The sequence below is a fragment of the Furipterus horrens genome, unplaced genomic scaffold (genome assembly GCF_987537825.1).
Source record: "Furipterus horrens unplaced genomic scaffold, mFurHor1.1.pri manual_scaffold_4, whole genome shotgun sequence".
Classification (NCBI taxonomy): Eukaryota; Metazoa; Chordata; class Mammalia; order Chiroptera; family Furipteridae; genus Furipterus; species Furipterus horrens.
The window spans coordinates 123,578,064-123,599,712 of NW_028327174.1; the positions used below are offsets into that span (position 1 = coordinate 123,578,064).

General features: G+C 37.1%; 1 protein-coding gene and 1 pseudogene across 1 annotated transcript in view; both read left to right on the forward strand.

Annotated features, from left to right (window-relative positions):
- The window catches only part of ERCC6L2 (ERCC excision repair 6 like 2), a 175,853-nt gene that overhangs the window by 84,007 nt on the left and 70,197 nt on the right, over nucleotides 1-21,649 (forward strand). The window contains exon 12 of the mRNA XM_090274034.1: nucleotides 12,209-12,304. Coding sequence (XP_090130160.1) covers nucleotides 12,209-12,304 — 96 coding nt within the window. The remainder of the gene's footprint in view (nucleotides 1-12,208; nucleotides 12,305-21,649) is intronic.
- Nucleotides 2,362-3,634, forward strand: LOC150012793 (SERPINE1 mRNA-binding protein 1 pseudogene; annotated as a pseudogene).

Genomic DNA, 21,649 nt, shown 5'->3' on the forward strand with positions numbered 1-21,649 from the left:
ATATTGAGCCTTCCTATCCATGAACATAGTATCTCTACATTTATTTAAGTTTTCACAGAGACATTAAGTGAATATTTTATTTGACCCTTTGTAATAGTTAACGCCTAACAATAAAACTTAATTCATTGGAGGCATTTTTTGTGGACTGTTAAGATATGGTTGAAGTATAATCTTTGATATGCTTATTTGATATAAGTATAGAAGGACCTAAGGAATGAATAGCCTGCATGCACATTATGGATCTGTCTTTATATCAGTCTTCAGTTTGAAGAGGTCTGTTTTTTATATTATTGCTTAAGGGGTAGGCTTTTGCTGTTAGTTATATAACAGAAGAGTTGCAGATTTTGAAGTTTAGGAACTTGAGTTGTGTTATCATAAAACAGAGAATCATCTCATCTCCAGAGACAGAGTTTAGGGGTTTGTTGTTGTTGTTGTTTTGAGAGGAGCTTTGCTTCTGCTGTAACTCAGCCAGCCTTCAGTTAACTTCAGGATCTTTAGGAGATTACTACCTTGACTGGTAGATGCTTTCCTGTGGCTTATATAGGGCATCTGAGATAAATTTATGTCAAACCTTACTGACAAAAAACTAACTGAAACAGTTAAATTTATTTTTAGTAGTATTCATTTAAGTATTGTAAAATATTTCTTAATTTTATTTTAATTATAACTTGTTGATTTTTCATATAGTTATCTAATTATATAATTTTTTCATCACAATATTAGATAAACTTTTAACTTCTCTTCTACTTCCTTTGTGTCTAAGTCCCACCCATTCCCTAATTTACCCATTATTTTTATCCTTTCCAAAACTTTCTCCCTATCCTAACTCACTCTTTTCTTTGAGTTTAAGTCTATGTTATATCTTTATGCTATCACCTCTTAAGTAATTTTTCAAAAGATATAATTCATTTTCTATTAAACACTTAACTTTCAGTTAGTATACTTTGGTTTTGTCAGGAAATATTTAGGTGCCCCTAATTATTCAAATCCAATGAATTATAATTTGAAAGACTCTTGAGAAAAATAATTTATTATTTCTCAACCTTATTTCAGAAAACTATATCTTAACTGACTCAGATATACGAGGGCATTTTTTTTTTGTTATATGTCCCAAAAGAAAGAGATTATAAACCACTCTTCAAATAAGTAATTAGAATCTATACATATCTATTGTTAAACCTGCCTCTAATTCTTTATTTTGTTATGTGTCTAACCGGTCTCACACCCCTTTGTTCAATTTAGTCTTCATTGACCCTTACTTAATGTAGGATAAGAAAAATAACAGATTGGTTTTTTTTGCCTCTGAGGAGCACCATGAGCAATAAATGCTTTACTGGAGTTATGTGTAAAGTTTAATGAGCATTTAAAGAATAGGCATATCAAGAAAGACCATAAAAGGATGGTGATGTTTAAACTGGCCCTTTATAGATAAAATTTCATTAGAAGGAAGAGCAGGTTTACATAAAGGGCATTTTATGCAAAGATAACAGCATAGGTACAAAAATGACCAGGGAATTTAAGTGGTTAGAGCTTAAGATACATGGAGGAAAGAGCTGGGTATATAACTATATATAAGGAATCATTAGTTAATTTAACAAAAACCTTATTGAGTGGTCTGTGACAGGACTTAGAGATGAAAAAGGTTCAGATCCAGCTCTTTTAAGATTTATCACTAAAATATGAGGGTGGAGGGAATAGTTAAGATATGTGTAAAAGGGTGGTTTCAATATAGTGTGCTAAATGCCAATAGAAGGAGGCACAAAGGAGAAATATTCAGTTCTTCCTTCACTAGCAGTGCTGAAGGACAAGTAGAAACTAGCCAGGCAAAGAGAGCCAAGAGAATTGTAAGTAGTATATGAAGGCAACTTGAAGTATATTGGTAGTTCCATGAGATAAAGTCCAAGTATACAAGAGTTGGTCTCTGATGGATAAAAATAAAGGAATTTAAAACAGAGGAGTGACATACATGCTTTTTATATTCTGCGCTTAAAATAGTTCTATGGGAGATGAGAATGGACTTAAGGTCTGAGGTAAGAGAAAACAATTAAGAAGCCAATGAAATAATATCAATACTTACAGGTATGATATAATAAGGGCTTGAAATAAGGAATGGGGAAATAGAAATGGAGAAGGGACTAGAGAAAGTCATTTTTTGAGCTAAATTTGACATGATTTGCTATTGGATAGCTTTTTAGTTTTTGTTGGGGGGCGGTTTTCCCCTTTAAGTCTGTCAGTGACAAATTCTCTTAGTTTTTCTTAATTTAAGGATGTCATGATCTTGTGGGAAGAGCTGAAGCAGGTGCTTTTGGCTCGGCAGGGCCTGCTGCAATCCATGGAGGAATGCACTGCCGAGCCACCATCATGCCTGGGCATTTACAGGAAGGCTTCGGCTGCATGGTCACCAAATGATTCAATCAGTTATTTGACCATCAATCGGACCCCTTCAAGGTGATGAAGGCAGCAGAAGACAAGAAAAAAGAAGCCGGGGGGTGGTGTTGAGGGACCTGGGGCAAAGAGCGCAGCTCAGGCCACAGCCCAGACCAACTCCAATGCGGCAGGCAAACAACTGCATAGAGTCCCAGAAAGATAGCAAAAGCCTGCTGCCATCCAGCATTGGCGTGGCTGACAAGAAAGAGGAGAAGCAGCTGCTGGTGGTGCTTAATAAAGAAGGAATAAGGTGTGTTGGAGGAAGGCCAGATCAGCAACTTCAGGGTGAAGGGAAAATAATTGATAGGAGACCAGAAAGGCAACCACCTTGTGAATGACGATTTGAAAAGCCACTAGAAGAAAAGGGTGAAGGAGGAGAATTTTCAGTTGATAGACCGATTATTGGCCTATCTGAGGCTGTGGTGGTCTTGGAAGAGGCCGAGGAGGCCATGGACGTGGAATGGGCCGAGGAGATGGATTTGATTCTCGTGGCAAATGAGAATTTGATAGGCATAGTGGAAGTGATAGAACTTTTTTGCATTATAGTGGCCTGAAGCATGAGGACAAATGTGGAGGTAGTAGATCTCACAACTGGGGAACTGTCAAAGATGAGTTAACTGACTTGGAACAATCAAATGTGACTGAGGAAACACATGAAGGTGAAGAACATCCAGTTGCGGACACTGAAAATAAAGAAAACGAAGTTGAAGAAGTAAAGAAAGACAGTCCAAAAGAAATGACTTTGGATGAATGGAAGGCTATTCTAAATAAGGACTGGGCAAAAGTAGAATTTAATACCAGAAAACCAAATGAAGGTGCTGATGGGCAAAGGAAGAAGGGATTTGTTCTTCATAAGTCACAGAGTGAAGAGGCTCATGCTGAAGATTCGGTTATGGGCCATCATTTCCGGAAGCCAGCAAATGATAGAGCATCTCAGTTGGAGATCAGTTTTGGAGACCGTGGCCACCCAGGATGTGGTGGCCATGTGCATGGTGGACGTCCACACAATGGCAGCAGGACTGACAAGTCAAGTGCTTCTGCTCCTGATGTAGATGACCCAGAGGCATTCCCAGCTCTAGCTTAACTGGATGCCATAAGACAACCCTGGTTTCTTTGTGGACCCTACTTCTCTGAGGTTTTGCATGCTTAAAGATCCCAACTGACTAAAAAATTAAAAACAAAAACAAAAAACTGTCATTCATACCATTCACACCTACATACTGAATTCTATATGTTTTGAAAATGAACTCTCGCTACACATAAATAACAATATGGTAGTTAGTTTTGTATTTAGAAATGTATTGGTAGCAAGGATGTTTTCATAATTTTCAGAGATTATGCATTCTTGAATGCATGAATTTTTTTTATTGCTGCTTGCAAATATGCATTTCCAAATTTGAAATATAGGTGTGAACATGTGTACCAGTTTAAAGCTTTCACTTCATTTGTGTTTTTTAATAAAGAATTTAGATGTTCCCCAGTTACAAACTGGTTTTAAATATTGGACATAACAGTTTTAGTACCTGCTTTGCATTTACACACATGGTCAACTGGGACATGTAAGCTCTGATTTTCAAAATTTATATTGTGTGGAATAGTAATGACTTTATGTATTTTAACAGTTTTAATATTTTCATCTCTGTGGAAAATCATTTTTTTACTTCTCATAATAGCTGTTATATATGCTAAATCTTTATATACAGAAATGTGACTTGAACAAATTCAAAGCACATTGATTTATTAATCCTTGCTCCTGCATGGTTCATTAGGTTCAAATTATAATTGATTGACAGTTTGAACTATATTTTAAAATGTGTGAACTTCCCATTTTAAAAACCAAACTAGACTCCTTACACTCTAGTAGTAAGATGTTTAAGCTACTTATTGTGGATAAACAAACACATCCTGTCAGGTGAAGTAGTTTTATGAGTATTGGGCTTTTTCCCATCCAACAGGGTGGGTGTAACAAAGTTGATTTGGCTAATGCATAATATTTAAACTGTATCTGGCCACTCAGTATGATTTGTGTGTATGTGAAAGGTCCCAAATCAAAATTGTGCACCCATTCCCTTCCTGTTCTAAAGAAGCCAAAGGACACTGGTTAGTATGGTAAGATGTGGGAGTGTGTCAATTTTTGGAATTTGGGAAGCAGACAGCTTTACTTTATCAGGATGGAACAGCAGCACCATCCATGAAATACAGACCAAAAATCTTACTGTTTCTGAGTTTCCTATATTGCTCTTAATTTTGGTCTTAAGTTGATACATGACTGTTCCACAGAAGGTGATAAGTATCTTTTACTTTTCCTCTATTAGGAATTAGGTTAATGATGGATTCCTGAATGGGAGCAGCGGTGCACTTATTAGTAAGACCTACATGGAGAGAATAATCAATAAACTGGTTTTCTAGAATTTTCTTTTAGTCTGCCATATTTATTGATGAACAGGAAAAGGAATTTTATTTATAGTTTTAAACGATTTGTCACTCATTAATTTTCAACCTATGTATGGTAATGTCCAATTTTTAAAATATTGAAAATCTTAAATCATAAAATGTCCGCCGTTTGCTGACTAGTTCTCTCAATATCCTTCTAAAAGAGATATTGTACAGTACAACAGTTAATTATTTGATTTAGATTCATTAATCTAGTTATCTACTAGTTTGAAATCTTAGGAAGGAGGTAATTGGTTTTAAATGATGAGTAACTTGTACTGGTGTTTTGGATCTTATGAAGCTGAGCATTTTCTGTACTGTTGCTAATGTCTCATATGATTTTATATTTACAAACATACCTGCTACCCAGAGGCAAGTATTAATTAATTCATATGGACTTATGACCCCTCCTAATAGGTTATGTTTGGACTTCTGAGTATCTTAACTCATTTCTGGTTGTGTAACATGTTTATAAACCTCTTGATCTCTAGCAACATATGGAAAACACCTGCTATCAAACACACTTCACAAGTTCCACTCATCGTCAGTCATTGCTGGCATTCTCTCACTAGAGAATACACAGCAATATCTGATATGTTGCAAGCTTTCAAGATAGCCTGAACTTTAAAAAGGTGGTCCATTAGTTGTATCTAGTGGATGTAAATTTGCCTCCTACTTCACTTTGTGTCAGGAGCTAAAACTGTGAACTTAACTTTCTTTTATTGGTGGGTAATGACTGAAAATAAAATTTTATTTTCATGCTCACTTCTTACAAGTCATAAAAACAATTTTAAAAAAATAGATTCATCCTCAGACACTTCTAGCCAAGATGGAGGCCTAGACAGACATGCTGCATCTCCGTCCACAACTAAGATAGAATACAACTACCTCAAAACTAAAGACAAGCAGAAGTTCCAGAAAATCAAGCCGCATGGAAATCCAAGAAACAAATATATAAAGAAGAAATACTCATCCAGACATGTAGGAGGGGAGGAGCTGGGGCAGAGAGGACACAGTGTGGTGGTGGCAGCAGTGGTGGCAGGAGCAGCAGGCTGCCAGAAAGCGCAGTTACATATTTTTAAAAGTCAGAAGGGACACCTGGGGAGCACTCCCAGCACCAGACCTGGCCACGCTGCTCACAGTCCTGGTGCCGGGGGAAAATAAAGCCTCATTGCTTCTGACTATGCAAACCAGTGGGGGTTGGGGCGGAGGAAGAAACTGCCAGTCTCTCAGCAGAGTCCACCTGTTTAAAGGGATTCCACACTCCTAGAACATCCGCAGATCCACCCACTATGGGAACGACAGCCAGGGCAACAAGTAAAGCAGTGCCAGTCCCATACAAAGTGGGAAAAGTGCCTGGAAAAGGGGCAAGTATTGAGCAAGCGACATTGTTCCCTCTCAAACCCCTCCCCCACATACAGCAAGCACTACAACGTGGTGAAACAGGTCCCCCTCTACTGACGAGAAACCTAAGGCTCCGCCCCTTACAACGTAACAGGAGCAACAGGTCTACCTAAGACACAGAGGCAAACAAACACAGGAGCCTGTCGAGTTGAGGAGACAGAGAAGTGTGGCCCAAAAGGGGTATCAGATCAAGGTTCCAGTGGGAGAACTAAGCGATGAGGAGATAGCCAATCTAACAAATGAGGAGATGGGCAGCCTAACAGATGTAGAGTTCAGAACACTGCTTATAAAGATGCTCACAGGCTTGACAGATATGCTTAAGTACGGCAAACACATAAGGGAAGAAGGGAAGACTATGCTAAATGAAATGAAGGAAAATCCACACAAACCAAATGGTGAAAGGAAGGAAACTGGGGTTCAAATCAATGATTTGGAACATAAGGAAGAAAATAACAGTAAACTACTACAGAATGAGATAACAAGAATTGAAAAAAATGAGGAGAGGCTTACGAACCTCTGGGACAACTTTAAACATACCAATATCCAAACCAAAGGGGTGCCAGAAGGAGAAGAGGAAGAGCAAGAAATTGAAAACTTATGTAAGAAAATAATGAAGGAAAACTCCCCATATTTGGTGAAGGAAATAGACATACAGGTCCAGGAAGCACAGAGAGTCCCCAAAAAGCTAGACCCAAAAAGGACGACACCAAGACACGTCATAATTAAAATACCAAAGGTTAAAGCTAAAGAGAGAATCTTAAAAGTAGCAAGAGAGTTATCTACAAAGGGGTGCCTATAAGACTATCAGCTGATTTCTCAAAAGAAACTTTCCAGGCAAGAAGGGACTGGCAAGAAGTATTCAAGATGATGAAAAGCAAGGACTCACAACCACGAATACTCTATCCAGCAAAGCTATCATTTAGAATGGAAGGGCAGATGAAGTGCTTCCCAGACAAGGTAAAGCTAAAGGAGTTTATTGTCACCAAGCCATTATTATATGAAATGTCAAAGGGACTTACTTAAGAAAAAGATCAAAATTATGAACATTAAAATAACAACGAACTCACAACTATCAACAACTGAATCTAAAAAGTAAAAACAAAATTCAACTAAGCAAACCAGAATAGGGACAGAATCATAGGTATAGGGATCATCTGGAGGGTTATCAGCTGCCATGGGGAAGGGGGAGAAATGGGGAAATGGTGCAGGGATTAAGAAGCATAATTTGTTGGTACAGAATAGACAGGCAGAAGTTAAGAATAATATAGGAAAGGATGAAGCCACAGAATGTATATGCATGACCCATGGACATGAACTAAGGGGTGTGGGATTGCGGGAGGAAAGGGGGGTACTGGGCAGAGGGGAGCAAAGGAGAAAAAATTGAAACTACTGTAACAACATAATCAATAAAATATACTTTAAAGAGAGATGTAATGATTTTTCTTTCATTCCTGAAGGATATTTTTGCTAGATACAGAATTCTGGATTGACAGCTCTTTAAGCATTAGTAAAATGTATGGCTTCCTTCTGGCCTCCATCGCTTCTTCTCTTTTTTTTTTTTATATATATTTTATTGATTATGTTGTTACAGTAGTTCCAATTTTTTTCCCCCTTATCTCCCCTCTGCCCAGTAACCCCTTCCCTCCAGCAATCCCACCCCCACTTAGTTCACTCCATGGGTCATGCGTATACGTTCTTTGGATTCACACTTTCCTATATTATTCTTAACATACCCCCTATTTTGTACCAACGGATTATGCTTCTTAGTCCCTGCACCATTTCCCAATTTCTCCCCCTTCCCCCTCCCAGCTGATAACCCGCCCAAATGATCCCCGTACCTATGATTCTGTTCCTATTCTTGTTTGCTTATTTGGATTTTGTTTGTATTTTTTAGATTCAGTTGTTGATAGTTGTGAGTTTGTTGTTATTTTAGTGTTCATAGCTTTGATCTTCTTTTTCTTAAGTAAGTCCCTTTCACATTTGATATAATAATGGCTCGGTGATGATGAACTCCTTTAACTTCACCTTGTCTGGGAAGCACTTTATCTGCCCCTCCATTCTAAATGATAGATTTGCTGGATAGAGTAGTCTTGGTTGTCAGTTGCTTTTCATCACATTGAATACTGCTTGTCAGTCCCTTCCTGCCTTCAAAGTGTCCTCTGAGAAATCAGCTGATAGTCCTATAGGCACCCCCCTGTAAGCAACTCTCCGCCTCTCTCTTGCTGCCCCCAGGACGCTCTTTTTATCTTTCACCTTTGGCATCTCACTCGTGATGCATCCTGGTGTGGACCTCTCTGAGTCCAGCTCGCCCAGGACCCTTTGTGCTTCCCAGACCTGTATGTCCATCTCCTTTGCAAAATTTGGGAAGTTTTCTTCATTTTTCAAAATTCTTGCTTTCTCATTCTGCACTGGTTGACTGTTTTTTCTTCCTTATGTACCAAATCATTGATTTGAACCCTAGTTTCCTCCCGTTCACCATTGGTTTTGTGTGGATTTTCCTTCGTTTCACTTAGCATAGATTTCACTTCTTTTCTTATGCATTTGCCATACTCAAGCATATATGTCAAGCCTGTGAGCATCTTTATCGCCAGTGTTTTGAATTCTGTGTCTGTTAGGTTGGCTATCTCCTCGTCACTTAGTTCTCCCACTGGAAACTTGATGCATTTCCCCTTTTGGGCCATACTTCTCTGTCTCCTCATTCTGACAGGCTCCTGTGTTTGTTTGCCTCCGGGTCCCAGGTAGAGCTGTCACTCCTGTTATGTTGTAAGGGGCGGAGCCTTATGGGTTCGTTTGTGCAATGTGACCTGTTCCACCACATTGTGGTGCTGTATGTGAGGGGTGGGGGTCCAAGAGGGAACAATTCACCTGCCCAGCACTCGCCCTTTTTCCAGGCACCTCTCCCACTTCTACACTGGACTGGCGCCTCTCTAGCTGCTACCCTGGCTGTCATTCCCAGACATTCTAGGACTGTGGGGGCCCTTTAAACAAGCGGACTCTGCTGGGACTGGCAGTTTTTGCCTCCACCCCAACTCCCACTGGTCTGCACAGTCAGAAGCAATGAGGCTTGATTTTCCCTAGTGCTTGGACCATGGGCTGCGAGGACCAGTGAAGAGCTGGGAACGCTCCCCAGGTGTCCCTCCTGATGTTTTAAAATGCATTACTACGCTTTCTGCTGGCCTGCCGCTGCTACCACCACAGCTCCGCATCCTTTCTGCTTCGGCTCCGCCCCTCCTACCTGTCTGGAGGTGTGTTTCTTCTTTTTATCTTTGTTTGCTGGACTTCCATGCAGTTTGATTTTCTGGAACTTTTGGTTGTTTCTAGTTTTGAGGTAGTTGTATTCCTTCTTAGTTGTGGAGGGAGATGCAGCATGTCTGTCTAGGTCACCATCTTGGCCGGAAGTCTCCTGCATGGCCTCTGATGAGAAATCTGCTGTCATTTGAATTGATTTTCCCTAAAAGTAATGTGTTGTTTCTTTCTTACTAGTTTCAAGAGTTTTTCTTTGTCTTTTGTTTTCAGAAGTTTAATTATGATGCATCTAAGCATGGATTTCTTTGGATTTATCTGTTTTGTAGTTCATACAACTTCTTGAATGTGTAGTTTATGGCTTTTCTCAAATTTGGGAAGTTTTTAGCCATATGTCCCCAAATAGTTATGCAGTCTCTCTTTTCTCCTTTTGGGACTATACTGCTATGAGTGTCAGCTCTTCTGTTACTGTCCCTACAGTCTCTAAGACTATGTTCTTTTTTTTTTTTTTTCAGTATGTTTTCTTTCTCTTATTTAGATTGGGTAAATAATATTGAACTGTTTTTATGGTTACACATTCTTTTCTCTGTCATTTCCACTGTACTATCAAGTCCATTCCAGCAAGTTTTGTAATTCATTTATTTTTTAGTTCTAAAATTTTCATTTGGTTTTACTTTATATCTTCTCTTTCTATTTTCTTTATATTCTGCAACTTTCTATTTTTAATTTGTTTCAAGCATATTTTAATTTCTTATCAAAGCATTTTTATTATGACTGCATTAAAATTATTGTCAGATAATTCCAACATCTGATTCATTGTTGTCATGTGTTGATTATCTTCTCATTCAAGTTGAGATTTTCCTGAATCTTGGTCTGACTACTCATTTTTTATTGTATGCTGTACACTTTTAGTATTATGCTATAAGATTTTATGTCTTCTTTAAATCTGTTTTAACCAGACACCATGCCAGACATATAGGGATGGAAATCCATGTATTCTGCTTGGCTTCTTTTGAATACTGAGAGTGAGGTGCTTCATACTATTTCTGGATGGCCTCCACTGACTCTACAGATGGGGACCTGATTATCACTGGGGAGAAATGAAAGTCCCAGCTCCTCAATCAGTCTTCTATTTCACCACACAAGCAGGGGTTAAGTGTCTCATTACATTCAAGAAGAAGTGGAAGTTTAGTCTCTTCACTTAGTCTTTACTAATTAGGTTGAGGGTAAGGCCATAGATCTTTTTCCGTGTTTTTTGCAGAACTAGGCAGTTTATTGTCTTAATTTTTTTCTGACTTAAAGGGCTACATCTTTCCTTTCTTTGGCTAAAGGAAGAAGGATTTATTTGGAGCTTTTGTTTATCTGTGACTATTGGCATTTCTCGTTCACTAGCTTCTCCAAAACTCATTCTGCGATATATTCGGCAAGAAAAAAACAAACAGGAAACTCATTGCCGTGACATTGTTCATGTCTTGTAATTGCTAGCCAATCTGTGTCTCTCTGCCTTTCATTGTCTTGTGTCTATTTTATATATAACACCCAGGGTTTGACTTACCTGCACATAATGGATGAATAAGGAAAAGTATCTACTCCTGGCTTGACTTTTTTTTAATGTGTAATTACTTTATTTAGCTGCAATATACTAATGTTACTGAACAAAGCAAGGCTCATTCACATGGCCCCTTGGTATATGACCCAACAATGAGTGTTGAGACAAATAGGTCTTTATTTACAATATTCCAACCTTGGGGGGACTGGGGGCACTTTAGCTTGGAGCCCTGTTCTCCCTCGAGACCTATCACTCCTCTTGCTCTCCAAAAGGCTATAAACTAAAATCAAAACAAATAGTGCCCCATTCCTTATCTGTCAGTTCTCTCCTGCTTTCCTATTAGCACAGGCTGCGTGGCCAAATTTCGGTTCACAGCTCCTTTCTCATGGCTACTCCTCCTCTTCTATACTCATTCTACCTGCATGGCCCTCTCCCATGGCATACTAGCTCTCCTACAAAGCTGCCTAGCTGCTACATCATAGTTCTCTTCCTACATACCAGACTTCCTAGCTGACTTCTATCTACACCCTTTCAGACTGCATGGCTTCTCTCCTTTTATTCTCATGGCTCTCCCTAATTTTAAATGCTGACCTCAAGCACCATATGTCATTGTTATGAAAAGTATTTTAAGCCTATCATCTGCCCTTTGACCTGAGGGCAGCATAGCTTCCCTTCAAGAAAGGCTAGTACCTTAAACCTATCATCTGCCCTTTTGCCCTGGGCTGCAGCACAGCTGTTATCTAGTAACCAGCTTGTCATAGATATGCAAAATACCTTTAAAGCTGTATTACCTCCTTTCCCCATCCCCAAAACCATGAGCAGTGGGGACTTTGGTGAGGGCCCCTGCTCTGTTACACTAACAGTTTTTTTTTTTAATTATGTTGGGAAATTTTTACAAAAATAGTATTTGAGTATAACCAGCATAGTCTACCTACATGGACCGTAAGGTCAAAATTTTAGGGATAGTCTAGAGTTGTAGAAAAAGAGTATTTCATAGCTATTTTGCCTGTAACATATTTGTGTTTTAATCTCCTTACTTTTGTGATGTGAATGTAATGTTGTGTTGATTTGATTATTGAAATCTGGCACAATTGAGTTATAGAATAACTTTTTTTTTTTTATGTTTTAATGTGCTCTTTCTGTTTCCTCTAGGGCTGGTGGACTAGGCCTCAATTTTATTGGTGCCAATGTTGTTGTATTATTTGATCCTACTTGGAATCCAGCCAATGATCTTCAAGCCATTGACAGGTATAATACTGACAAGATATAAAGTGACCTGCAAATATTTTTATTCTAAACATTTTTCTGAAATGATTAGGTTGTTTATCATATTATTGTGATTAGAAGATAGGGAAAACCTTGTTTAGAAAAAACTATTTAAGATAACCATGGATTTCTGAATCCAACTGGCAAGATTTATTTTCCATTCACCTCAAAATCTCATTGTATGTCATAGTTGATTTAAGAAGAGAGAATAAGTCCTCAATACTTCAGGAAAATAGGAAAGGTCACTAGTAGATCAGAAGTATTGAGAAACTCCTGCAGTACAGAAGGAAAAGAGAATCTTCTCAGAGCAGCCTTGCTCTGAGAAATCACCGGGAGACCACTGTGGGAGCAGGCACCAGGTTCATTAAGGGAAAAAAGGGGAAAGGGGTGGAGGGGAAAGGCAACTCCCAAACCATCTCAAGGGCCCATAGAAGCAAGGGGATTGGGACTCCTGGTCTTCCATGTGGGCCCATAGGAGTCCCACCCAGACTTCTGCAGGCACGCTTTTTAAACTTGCCAACCGCACATTTCATCAAGGGTGAGTTTGTCATACTAGCATATTCAGTATATTGTTTGCTTCTTGTTGTTGTCATTCTGACCAGGTTAATTAACATATCCTGTTGTTCTGACTAGGTTTGCATCCTGTCTACCTCTATATTCTGACAAGTTTGTATGATCAAGAGATCAGCAGAGTAAAATCATAATCCAAAGTTCACAGAAGAGCACAGAGAAAGAAATGACTATTTTAGAACATAAATAATGACTTAAACAGGAGAAAAATCATTCATGGATACATCTTGGTGATATTTCTAAGTTCCATACATAAAGAGAAGGGTTAAAAGAGTGACAAAGAGGAAAAGAAAATTATTTATAAAAACAAAGACAAAACCGAGTTTATCACAAAGAAATTTGTGTTCATGTATATATGATACATAAAGCAATTAGTACCATACAAGTGAGGCCAGAGCTGTAAAAAAAGGTTTTTTAATGCAACTGAAGTTAAGTTGGTATCAATTTAAAATAAACTGTTATAACTTTTGGATGTTATATGTGATCTGCAAGGTAACCACAAATATGTATATCATATACACAAAAAAGGATATGAGAAATAAATTATAATGTCACTTAAAAAAAATCAGGTAAACACAAAGGAATTACAATGTCATTTAAAAAAATCAAGTAAACACAAAGGACAAAATAGCTGTAAGGTATACAGAAAACAAATAAAATTGCAAAAGTAACTCCTTCCATATCATTAATTACTTTACATGCAAGTGGATTAAATTCTGCAATCAAAAAACATAGATTGACAAAATGGATTAAAAATAGTATTCAACTATACGCTGTCTATAAGACTCTCATAGGTCTAAGGACATGCACAGGTTGAAAGTGAAAGAATAAAAAAAGATATTTCATGCAAAGAATAACCAAAAGAGAGGAGAGGTGGTTATACTAATATCAGACAAAATAGACTTTAAGTTGAAACCTGTTGCAAGAGACAAATAAGAATATTATATAATGAGAAAAGATTCAATTCACCAAGAAGCTATAACAGTTATAAACTAAAATGCCCCAAACATCTGGCCTGCAAATATATAAAACAAACATTGGCAGTATTAGAAGGAGAACTAGTTCGTTCCACAAAAGTGGTAGGAGACTTCAATACTCCACTTTCAATGATAGATAGGACTTCCTGTCAGAAGATCATTAAGGAGAGGACTTTAACACACTTAGACAAATTGGACCTAATAGACATACATAGAACTGGCCTCACAGCAACAGCATAATACACATTTTTCTTAAGTTCCAAGGGAGCATTCTCCACATGGGTCACAAAATAAGTCTTAGTAAATTTAAAATGATTGAAATTATACAATTTTTTTCCAATTACAATAAAATAAAAATGAAATCAATGGCAAAAGAAACACAAGAAAATTCACAGGTATATGAAATTAAACAACACACTCTTAAGCAACTAGTGGGTCAAAACGAGATTACAAAGAAAATTAGAAAATATCTTGAAAAAAACTAAAACACAATGTATCAGAACTTAAGGGATGCAGCAAAAGCAGTGCTAAGAGATAAAGTTATAGCAGTAAATGCTTTCATTAAAAAAGAAGAAAGGTCTCAAATTAACAATCTAACCTAACACTTTAAGGAAATAGAAAAACAAACTAAACTCAAAAGTAGCAACAGAAAGGAAATAATGAAGATTAGAAGATTTAAAAATAGAGACTAGCCCTGGCTGATGTAGCTCAGTGGATTGAGTACCAGCCTTCAAACCATAAGGTCACTGGTTCAATTCCCAGTCCGGGAACATGCCTGGGTTGCAGGCCGGGTACCCAACTGGGGATGCGTGAGAGGCAACTAACTGATTGATGTATCTCTTGCACATTGATGTTTCTCTCCCTCTTTCTAAAAATAAATAAAAAAAATATTTTTAAAAAGAGAATAAAAAACAAGCGTTGTTTTTTCAAAAAGACCCTAACAAACCTTTAGCTAGACAGAAAAAAATGAACACTTAAGAACTAAAATCAGAAATGAAAAGAGAGACATTACTACTGACTTTATGGAAATATAAAGAATTATAAGACAGTACTATAAATTATTATACACCAAGAAATTGTATAATCTACAGAAATAGATGAATTCCTAGAAACATGCAACCTACAAACACTGATTTATAAAGAAATAAAAAATATAAATACATCTACAACTAGTAAAAAGGTCCAATCTCTAATCAAAACTGCCAACAAACAAAAGCCCAGGACAAAGATGGCTTCGCTGGTGAATTCTACCACACATTTAAAGAAGAATTAATACGATTTTTCAGACACCTCCAAAAATTAGAAGAAAGAATACTTCCTAATTTATTCTATGAGAACAACATTACATGGATAACAAAAGCCAGACAAAGACCTAAAAGCAAAGAAAATTACTAACCAATATCTTATAAATATTGTTGCAGAAATCCTCAACAAAATACTACCAAAGCAAAGTTAATACACCATAATGAAGTGGGATTTATTCCTGGTTTGACATACAAAAATCAATCAGTGTAATACATTACATTAACAGAATGAAGGAGGAAGATACATGATCATTTAATTGATGCAGAAAAGACATTTAACAAAATTCAACATATTTTCATGATAAAAACACTCAATGAACTAAGGATAGGAGGAAACTATTTCAACATAATAAAGCCCTTTTATGGAAAACCCACAGAGGACTTCATAATTAATGGTGAGAGAATGAATGCTTTACTCTTAAGATCTGCAAGAAGGCAAAGATGCCTGCTTTCACCTGCTTTCACCACTTCTGTACATCATAGCCAGAACAGGTAAGAAAAGGAACTAAAAGGTGTCCAAGGTGGATAGGAAGAAAAAAAGTAATCTCTGCTTACAGATGACATGTAGGAAACTCTGAAGGTTCCACATGGAAAGAAAAAAAGAAAGGAAGGAAGGAAGGAAGGAAGGAAGGAAGGAAGGAAAGAAAGAAGAGAAAGAAAGAGAGAAAGGAAGAAAGTGTTAGAGCTCATAAATTGATTCAGGAAAGTTGTAGGATACAAAATCAACATTAAAAAATCCATTGTATTTTCATATACTAGCAATGAACAATCTGAAAAGGAAATTAAGCAATTTTACTTAACAATAACATCCAAAACAAAAAGAACCACTTAATAAATTTAACAAAGGAAGCAAAAGACTTGTACACTGAAAACTGAAAACATGGCTGAAAGAAATTAAAGAAGACACAAATATATGGAAAAATACCCTGTATTCATGAATTGGAAGACTATTATTAAGGTGTTAATACTTTTCAAAACTATCTACAAATTCAGTGCAATCCCTATCAAAATGCCAATGATGTTATTGCAGAAATAGAAGTGAAAGGTTTTAAGAGACTTCTATGAACAGTTATATGCCAATAAATTGGATACCCTAGATGAAATTGACAAACACCTAGAAACATACAACCTACTAAGATTGAATTATGAATATAAAAATCTTCATAGACCTAATAATGACTATCAAGGCTGAATCAGTAATCAAAAGCCCTGGGCAGCTCAGTTGGTTAGAGCATCATCCCCATATACCAAGGTTGAGGGTTCCATCCCCAATCATACAAAAATCAACCACTGAATGCATATATGGGTGGAACAACAAATAGATGCATTCTCTCTCTCTCTCTCTCTCTCTCTCTCTCTCTCTCTCTCTCTCTCTCTCTCTCCCCCCCCTCCCCCGCCTCACTTCATACCTCCCTCCCTCCCTTCCTCTTTCTCTCCTCCCTTCCTCTCTCTCCCTAAAATCAATCAAGCAATCCATTTTTAAAAAGAGCCTCCCAATAAACAAAAGACTAGGACCACATGGCTTCACTGGTGAATGCTACCAGATATTCAAAAAGAATTAACACCAGTTCTTCTCAAACTCTTCCAAAATATTAAAGAGGAGAGAAAGCTTTCTAACTTTATCAGTAAAGTCAGCATTACTCTGATACCAAAACCAGGGAAAGTCACAATAATAATAATACCAGCCACTATTCCACTAGTTCTATGAATATGCAAAAATTCTTAATAAAATATCAGCAAACAATTAAGTAGCATATTAAAAGAATGATATAACCAAGTTAGAGTTATTTCTGAAATGCTAGTATGGTTCAGTGTTCTATTAAACCAATCAGTGAAATACATCACATTAACATGATCATCTCAATTGATGCAGAGATTTTGACAAAATTTAACACTATTTCATGGTAAAAAGACTCAACAAACTATAAATAAAAGGAAACTACCTCAACATAACAAAGGCCATTTATGGAAAACCCACAGCTATCATCATACTCAGAGGTGAAAGATTAAAAGTTTTTCCTCTGAGAACAATATGGAAAAAAATTCCTGTTTTTACCACAAAGAAACACATATGATTGGGCTAATATGAGGTACCTAGGCGTGTCAAATTCATAGAGACAGAAGGTAGAATAAATGTCACTAAGGGTTGGTGGTGGGAATAGAAAGTTATTGTTTAATGAGTACTATGTTTCAGTTGAGGAAGATAAAAAAAGTTCTGTAAATAGATAGTCATGGGGTTACACAGTAATCTCATTGAACTGTACATTTAAAAATAGGAATTTCCAGTCAAGGTAGCAGCATAGCTTTACCTCGCCTCCTCTCACAACCACATCAAAATTACAACCAAACTACAGAACACCCATCATTCAGTACTGCTAGAAATCTAGCTGAATGGAAGTCCTACAACTATGGAATTAAAGAAGAAACCTCATTGAAACAGCTGTCAGGGAAAGATGCGGAATGGACTTGTCCCACATCCAGAGGGATAAAAATATAGAGGGCCAGCTCAGCTGTGGAGGTCCCCTTGAGGAACGAGGGGTCCCAGTGAAAACCAGTGGGTATCCAGGCAGAGAATGGAAACTTCTGGAGTCCCAAGCAGTTCTTAAAGGGTCCATGCAGGGATTTACTTGGACTCACTCCCTCTGAGCTCCAGTGTGGGGCCAGCATCTTGAAGAGCACCAAGGATGTAATGGGAGGAACAGAATTGTATGGCATGAGGGAAAGAGCCAGAAGGGCAGCTTTCTCCCAGACAGAAGTGCTGGAAGAGGCTATTGGTTCTTTGCTGAGCCCTCCACCAACAGAGCTGACAGGCGGGTACCATATCTGAGTCGTCATTAACCTGGCTCACACTCTGCCCCACCCTGTTGATTCCCTGAGATCCCATCCTGCACAACTTTTGGGCCCACCCAAGCTATTTTCCAGTGGCTTTTCTATACAAATGACTTGTCCTGGCTCATGCTTCAATTTTCCTAAATTCTCTCAAAAAAGCAGCATCTGACCTCAGCAAACCCCATACATCTCACTAGGAGGCCCCAGGCCCAGCAGTAGCAGCAGCTGGCCTTGGTTAATGTATTTGGGCATCTCTAAGTCCAGCACAAGTAGGAGCCATCTGCAGATCACTTTGTAACTTACAGTGATGGCTGATATTGGCCCGTACCTCCTGGGAGGCTCCAAAGCCAGTGCACACATTGGATAGCTTCAGACCAATCTGAGCATCACCACCCAACCACATCCACAAGTGGCACATTTAAGGGGTAGACTTAGCGGGCACAAGAGCCCTGCTGAACTAAGTCACACTCTATAAGAGTGGACCACTGCACAGCTGATCTTTGACAATGGTGAGAGGCTGGTGGCCAGTGTTCACAGCCCACCCTTGAGTTGATTGGCCTAGTTAAATCCTTCCAATTGATATGCCAATAGCAATCACAGCTCAGCTACAAGAGGAGGGTATACAGCCCACATGGTGGGTACACCTCAAGTATACCTTGAGTGATAGGGGTAGCTGTGCCACTGGACTCTATAGGACACCTGTATTAGACCACTTTATGAAACCTGGGAGATGTAGCAGCTCTACCTAATACATAGAAACAAATACAGGCAGGTTACCAAAATGAGGAGACAGAGAAACATGACCTTAATGAAAGAACAGAACAAAACTCCAGAAAAAGAACTAAATAAAATGGAGACAATCAATCTACTAGATGAAGAGTTCAAAACAGTGGTTATAAGAATGCTCAATGAACTTAGTGAGAACCTCAATAGCAGAAAAAAGAACCAGTCAGAAATTAAGCTTACAGTAATTGAAATAAAGAATAATTCACAGGGAATCAACAGTAGAGTGGATGAAGCTGAGAATCAAATCAGTGATTTGGAATATAAGGATGCAAAAAACACCTAGTTGGAACAGCAAGAAGAAAAAATAATTTTTAAAAATGAGGATAGTGTAAGGAACCTCTGGGACAACTTGAAGCATAACAACATTTGCATTATGGGCATGCCAAAAGGAGAAGAGAGGATAAGAAATTGGAAACCTATTTGAAAAATAATGACAGAAAACTTCCCTAACTTGATGAAGGAAATAGACATACAAGTCCAGGAAGAACAAAGAGTTTCAAACAAGATGAACCTAAAGAGACCCACACCAAGACACATAATTAAAATGCTCAAGGTTAAAGACAAAGAGAGAATCTTAAAAGTAGCAAGAGGAAAGCAGAGAGTTACCTACAAGGGAGCTCCCACAAGACTGTCAGCTGATTTCTCAACAGAAACTTTGCAGGCTGAAACAGATTGGCAGGAAATATTCAAAGTGATGAAAAGCACAATCAAGATTACTCTATTCCACAAAATTATCATTTATAATTGAAGGACAGATAAAGGGCTTCCCAGACAAGAAAAAGCTAAAGGAGTGCATCACCACCAAACCAGAATGATATGAAATATGAATAATAAAATGGCAATAAACACATCTTTACTAACAACTAAATCTAAAAAAACAAACAAGCAGAGCAGAAACAGAATCATAAGTACAGAGAATGTTTGGGTTGTTGCCAGATGGGAGGAGGGTTGGGAGAATAGGCAAAAAAGTTGAAGGGATCAAAAAGTGCAAATTGGTTGTTACAGAATAGTCTTGGGGATGTAAAGTACAGCATAAGGGATATAGTCAATATTAGTTTAATAACTATGGTGTCAGATGGGGGCGAGATTTATCAGGATGGTATCTTAAGTTATGTAATTTCTAATCACTGGAGTGTATACCTGAAACTAATATAATAATGTGTGTCATCTAATTGAAAGTAAAAATGATTTTAAAATAATAAAAACAAAAGCTTTTTGCCTTCAAAAATAGTTAAAATTATTAGATTTTGTTATGGATGTTTTACAACAATAAAAATTATAAAATCAAGAGAGAAAATGATTAGAAATAAATAACAATGAAATTACTATGAATCAATAAGCTCTGTTGATAATTTAGAGTTTTAAACTTCTTAGAAAAAAAGACAGGAAGTGAGAGAAGGATATAATAAAGTAAATCTAAGGAAAATAGAGGAAAACAATTTACAGTTATTGTTATTAAAATAAAAACAAAACATAACAAATCAAAATTTTACGTTATTTATTGGAAAGAGTAAAATAGACAAACTTTTGAAAAGTCTAATGTGAGGGAAAAAGGCAAATACACAGGAAAGCTTAGGAAGCAAAAAGGCCAACTAAGCATTACGAGTATTTATATATAACATCTAATATTTTCTAGAATATAAATGATTAGGATTGACTAAATATGAAGTGAAGCATGTTTAAATAATCTTATAAGTAACTGAAAGTAGAATCTCAAAGAGGTACTACTTTATGAAGTACTTAGTCCCCATTGTTTTTTGTGTTGTTTTTTTAAGTGGAGATATTTTATTTATTTTTAATGCTACACAGATAAATATCAAAAATATTTATTGGTCGCTTAGTATTTATCACATGTCACATTAGATATATGTCAGTCAAAGCAAATCAGATGTGATTTTATTTTGTTTTATAGAAATTTAAATTATCAGTTACTATTTGCTTGATATAATTCAGGTTATAATACACTGTGTTATTAAGATAACAGCAGTTATAATACTCTTAATACAGTGCTGGGTACAAAACAAAGCAAATTAGCCTCAGTTTTTTAATTGGCAGTAAGAATAAGGATAAGTAAATGACAGCAAATTTATTGCATATTTACTGTGAGCCAGTGTTTTCCATTGATTATCTCATTTAATATTCAGAACATCCTTATAGTATAGGAGGAAGTAGTGTAAACCATTAACTTTGTAAAATAAAAGTAAGAAAATTAATTTAAGCAATTTTCTCAAGTTGACAGCCACTAACTGGCAGGGTCAAGATCTGAATCCACACAATCTTAGTACAGAGCCTACATCTTTAATCAGCCTCTCACCACTGACAGCTGTCAAGTAAAATCATCAAATGAAAACAATAGAAAAATCTCAATTTTTCTCCATCTTATGACATTTATTGTAATTTTGTTCTTTTTCACCTAGTCCATCAAGACCTACTATCTTATTTATCCAGTATTCCCTTAAAGTGCAGCGCTATGGTACACGATGAAACTTATTTGACAAAAAAACTAAGGAAGCAGCATTTTTCTTCTCTTCCCTCTCATTTCATTGACTCTGTTAGGAAGAACCAAGAAAAGAAATGAAGATCGTGATCTCCACACTATGTAACAGTTTCTCAACACTTGTCTCTATGTAGGAAAAGACCCATGATGTTACATATCCCTCCCTGTTCCATGTACCAAGAAATTGGTGAAACAAAAGTCCAAAGAAACATGTATATAAGGTTTTTGTCTGTGAATATTAAAAAAAAAAAGTATTCTAACAGAATCTATCCCATTCACCAAATAATTGGATGACTATACATTCAAAAGACTTTCTGAAATCCATTTTTTATTTTTTTAGATCCTAAGTCTATTGTGGGAGAGA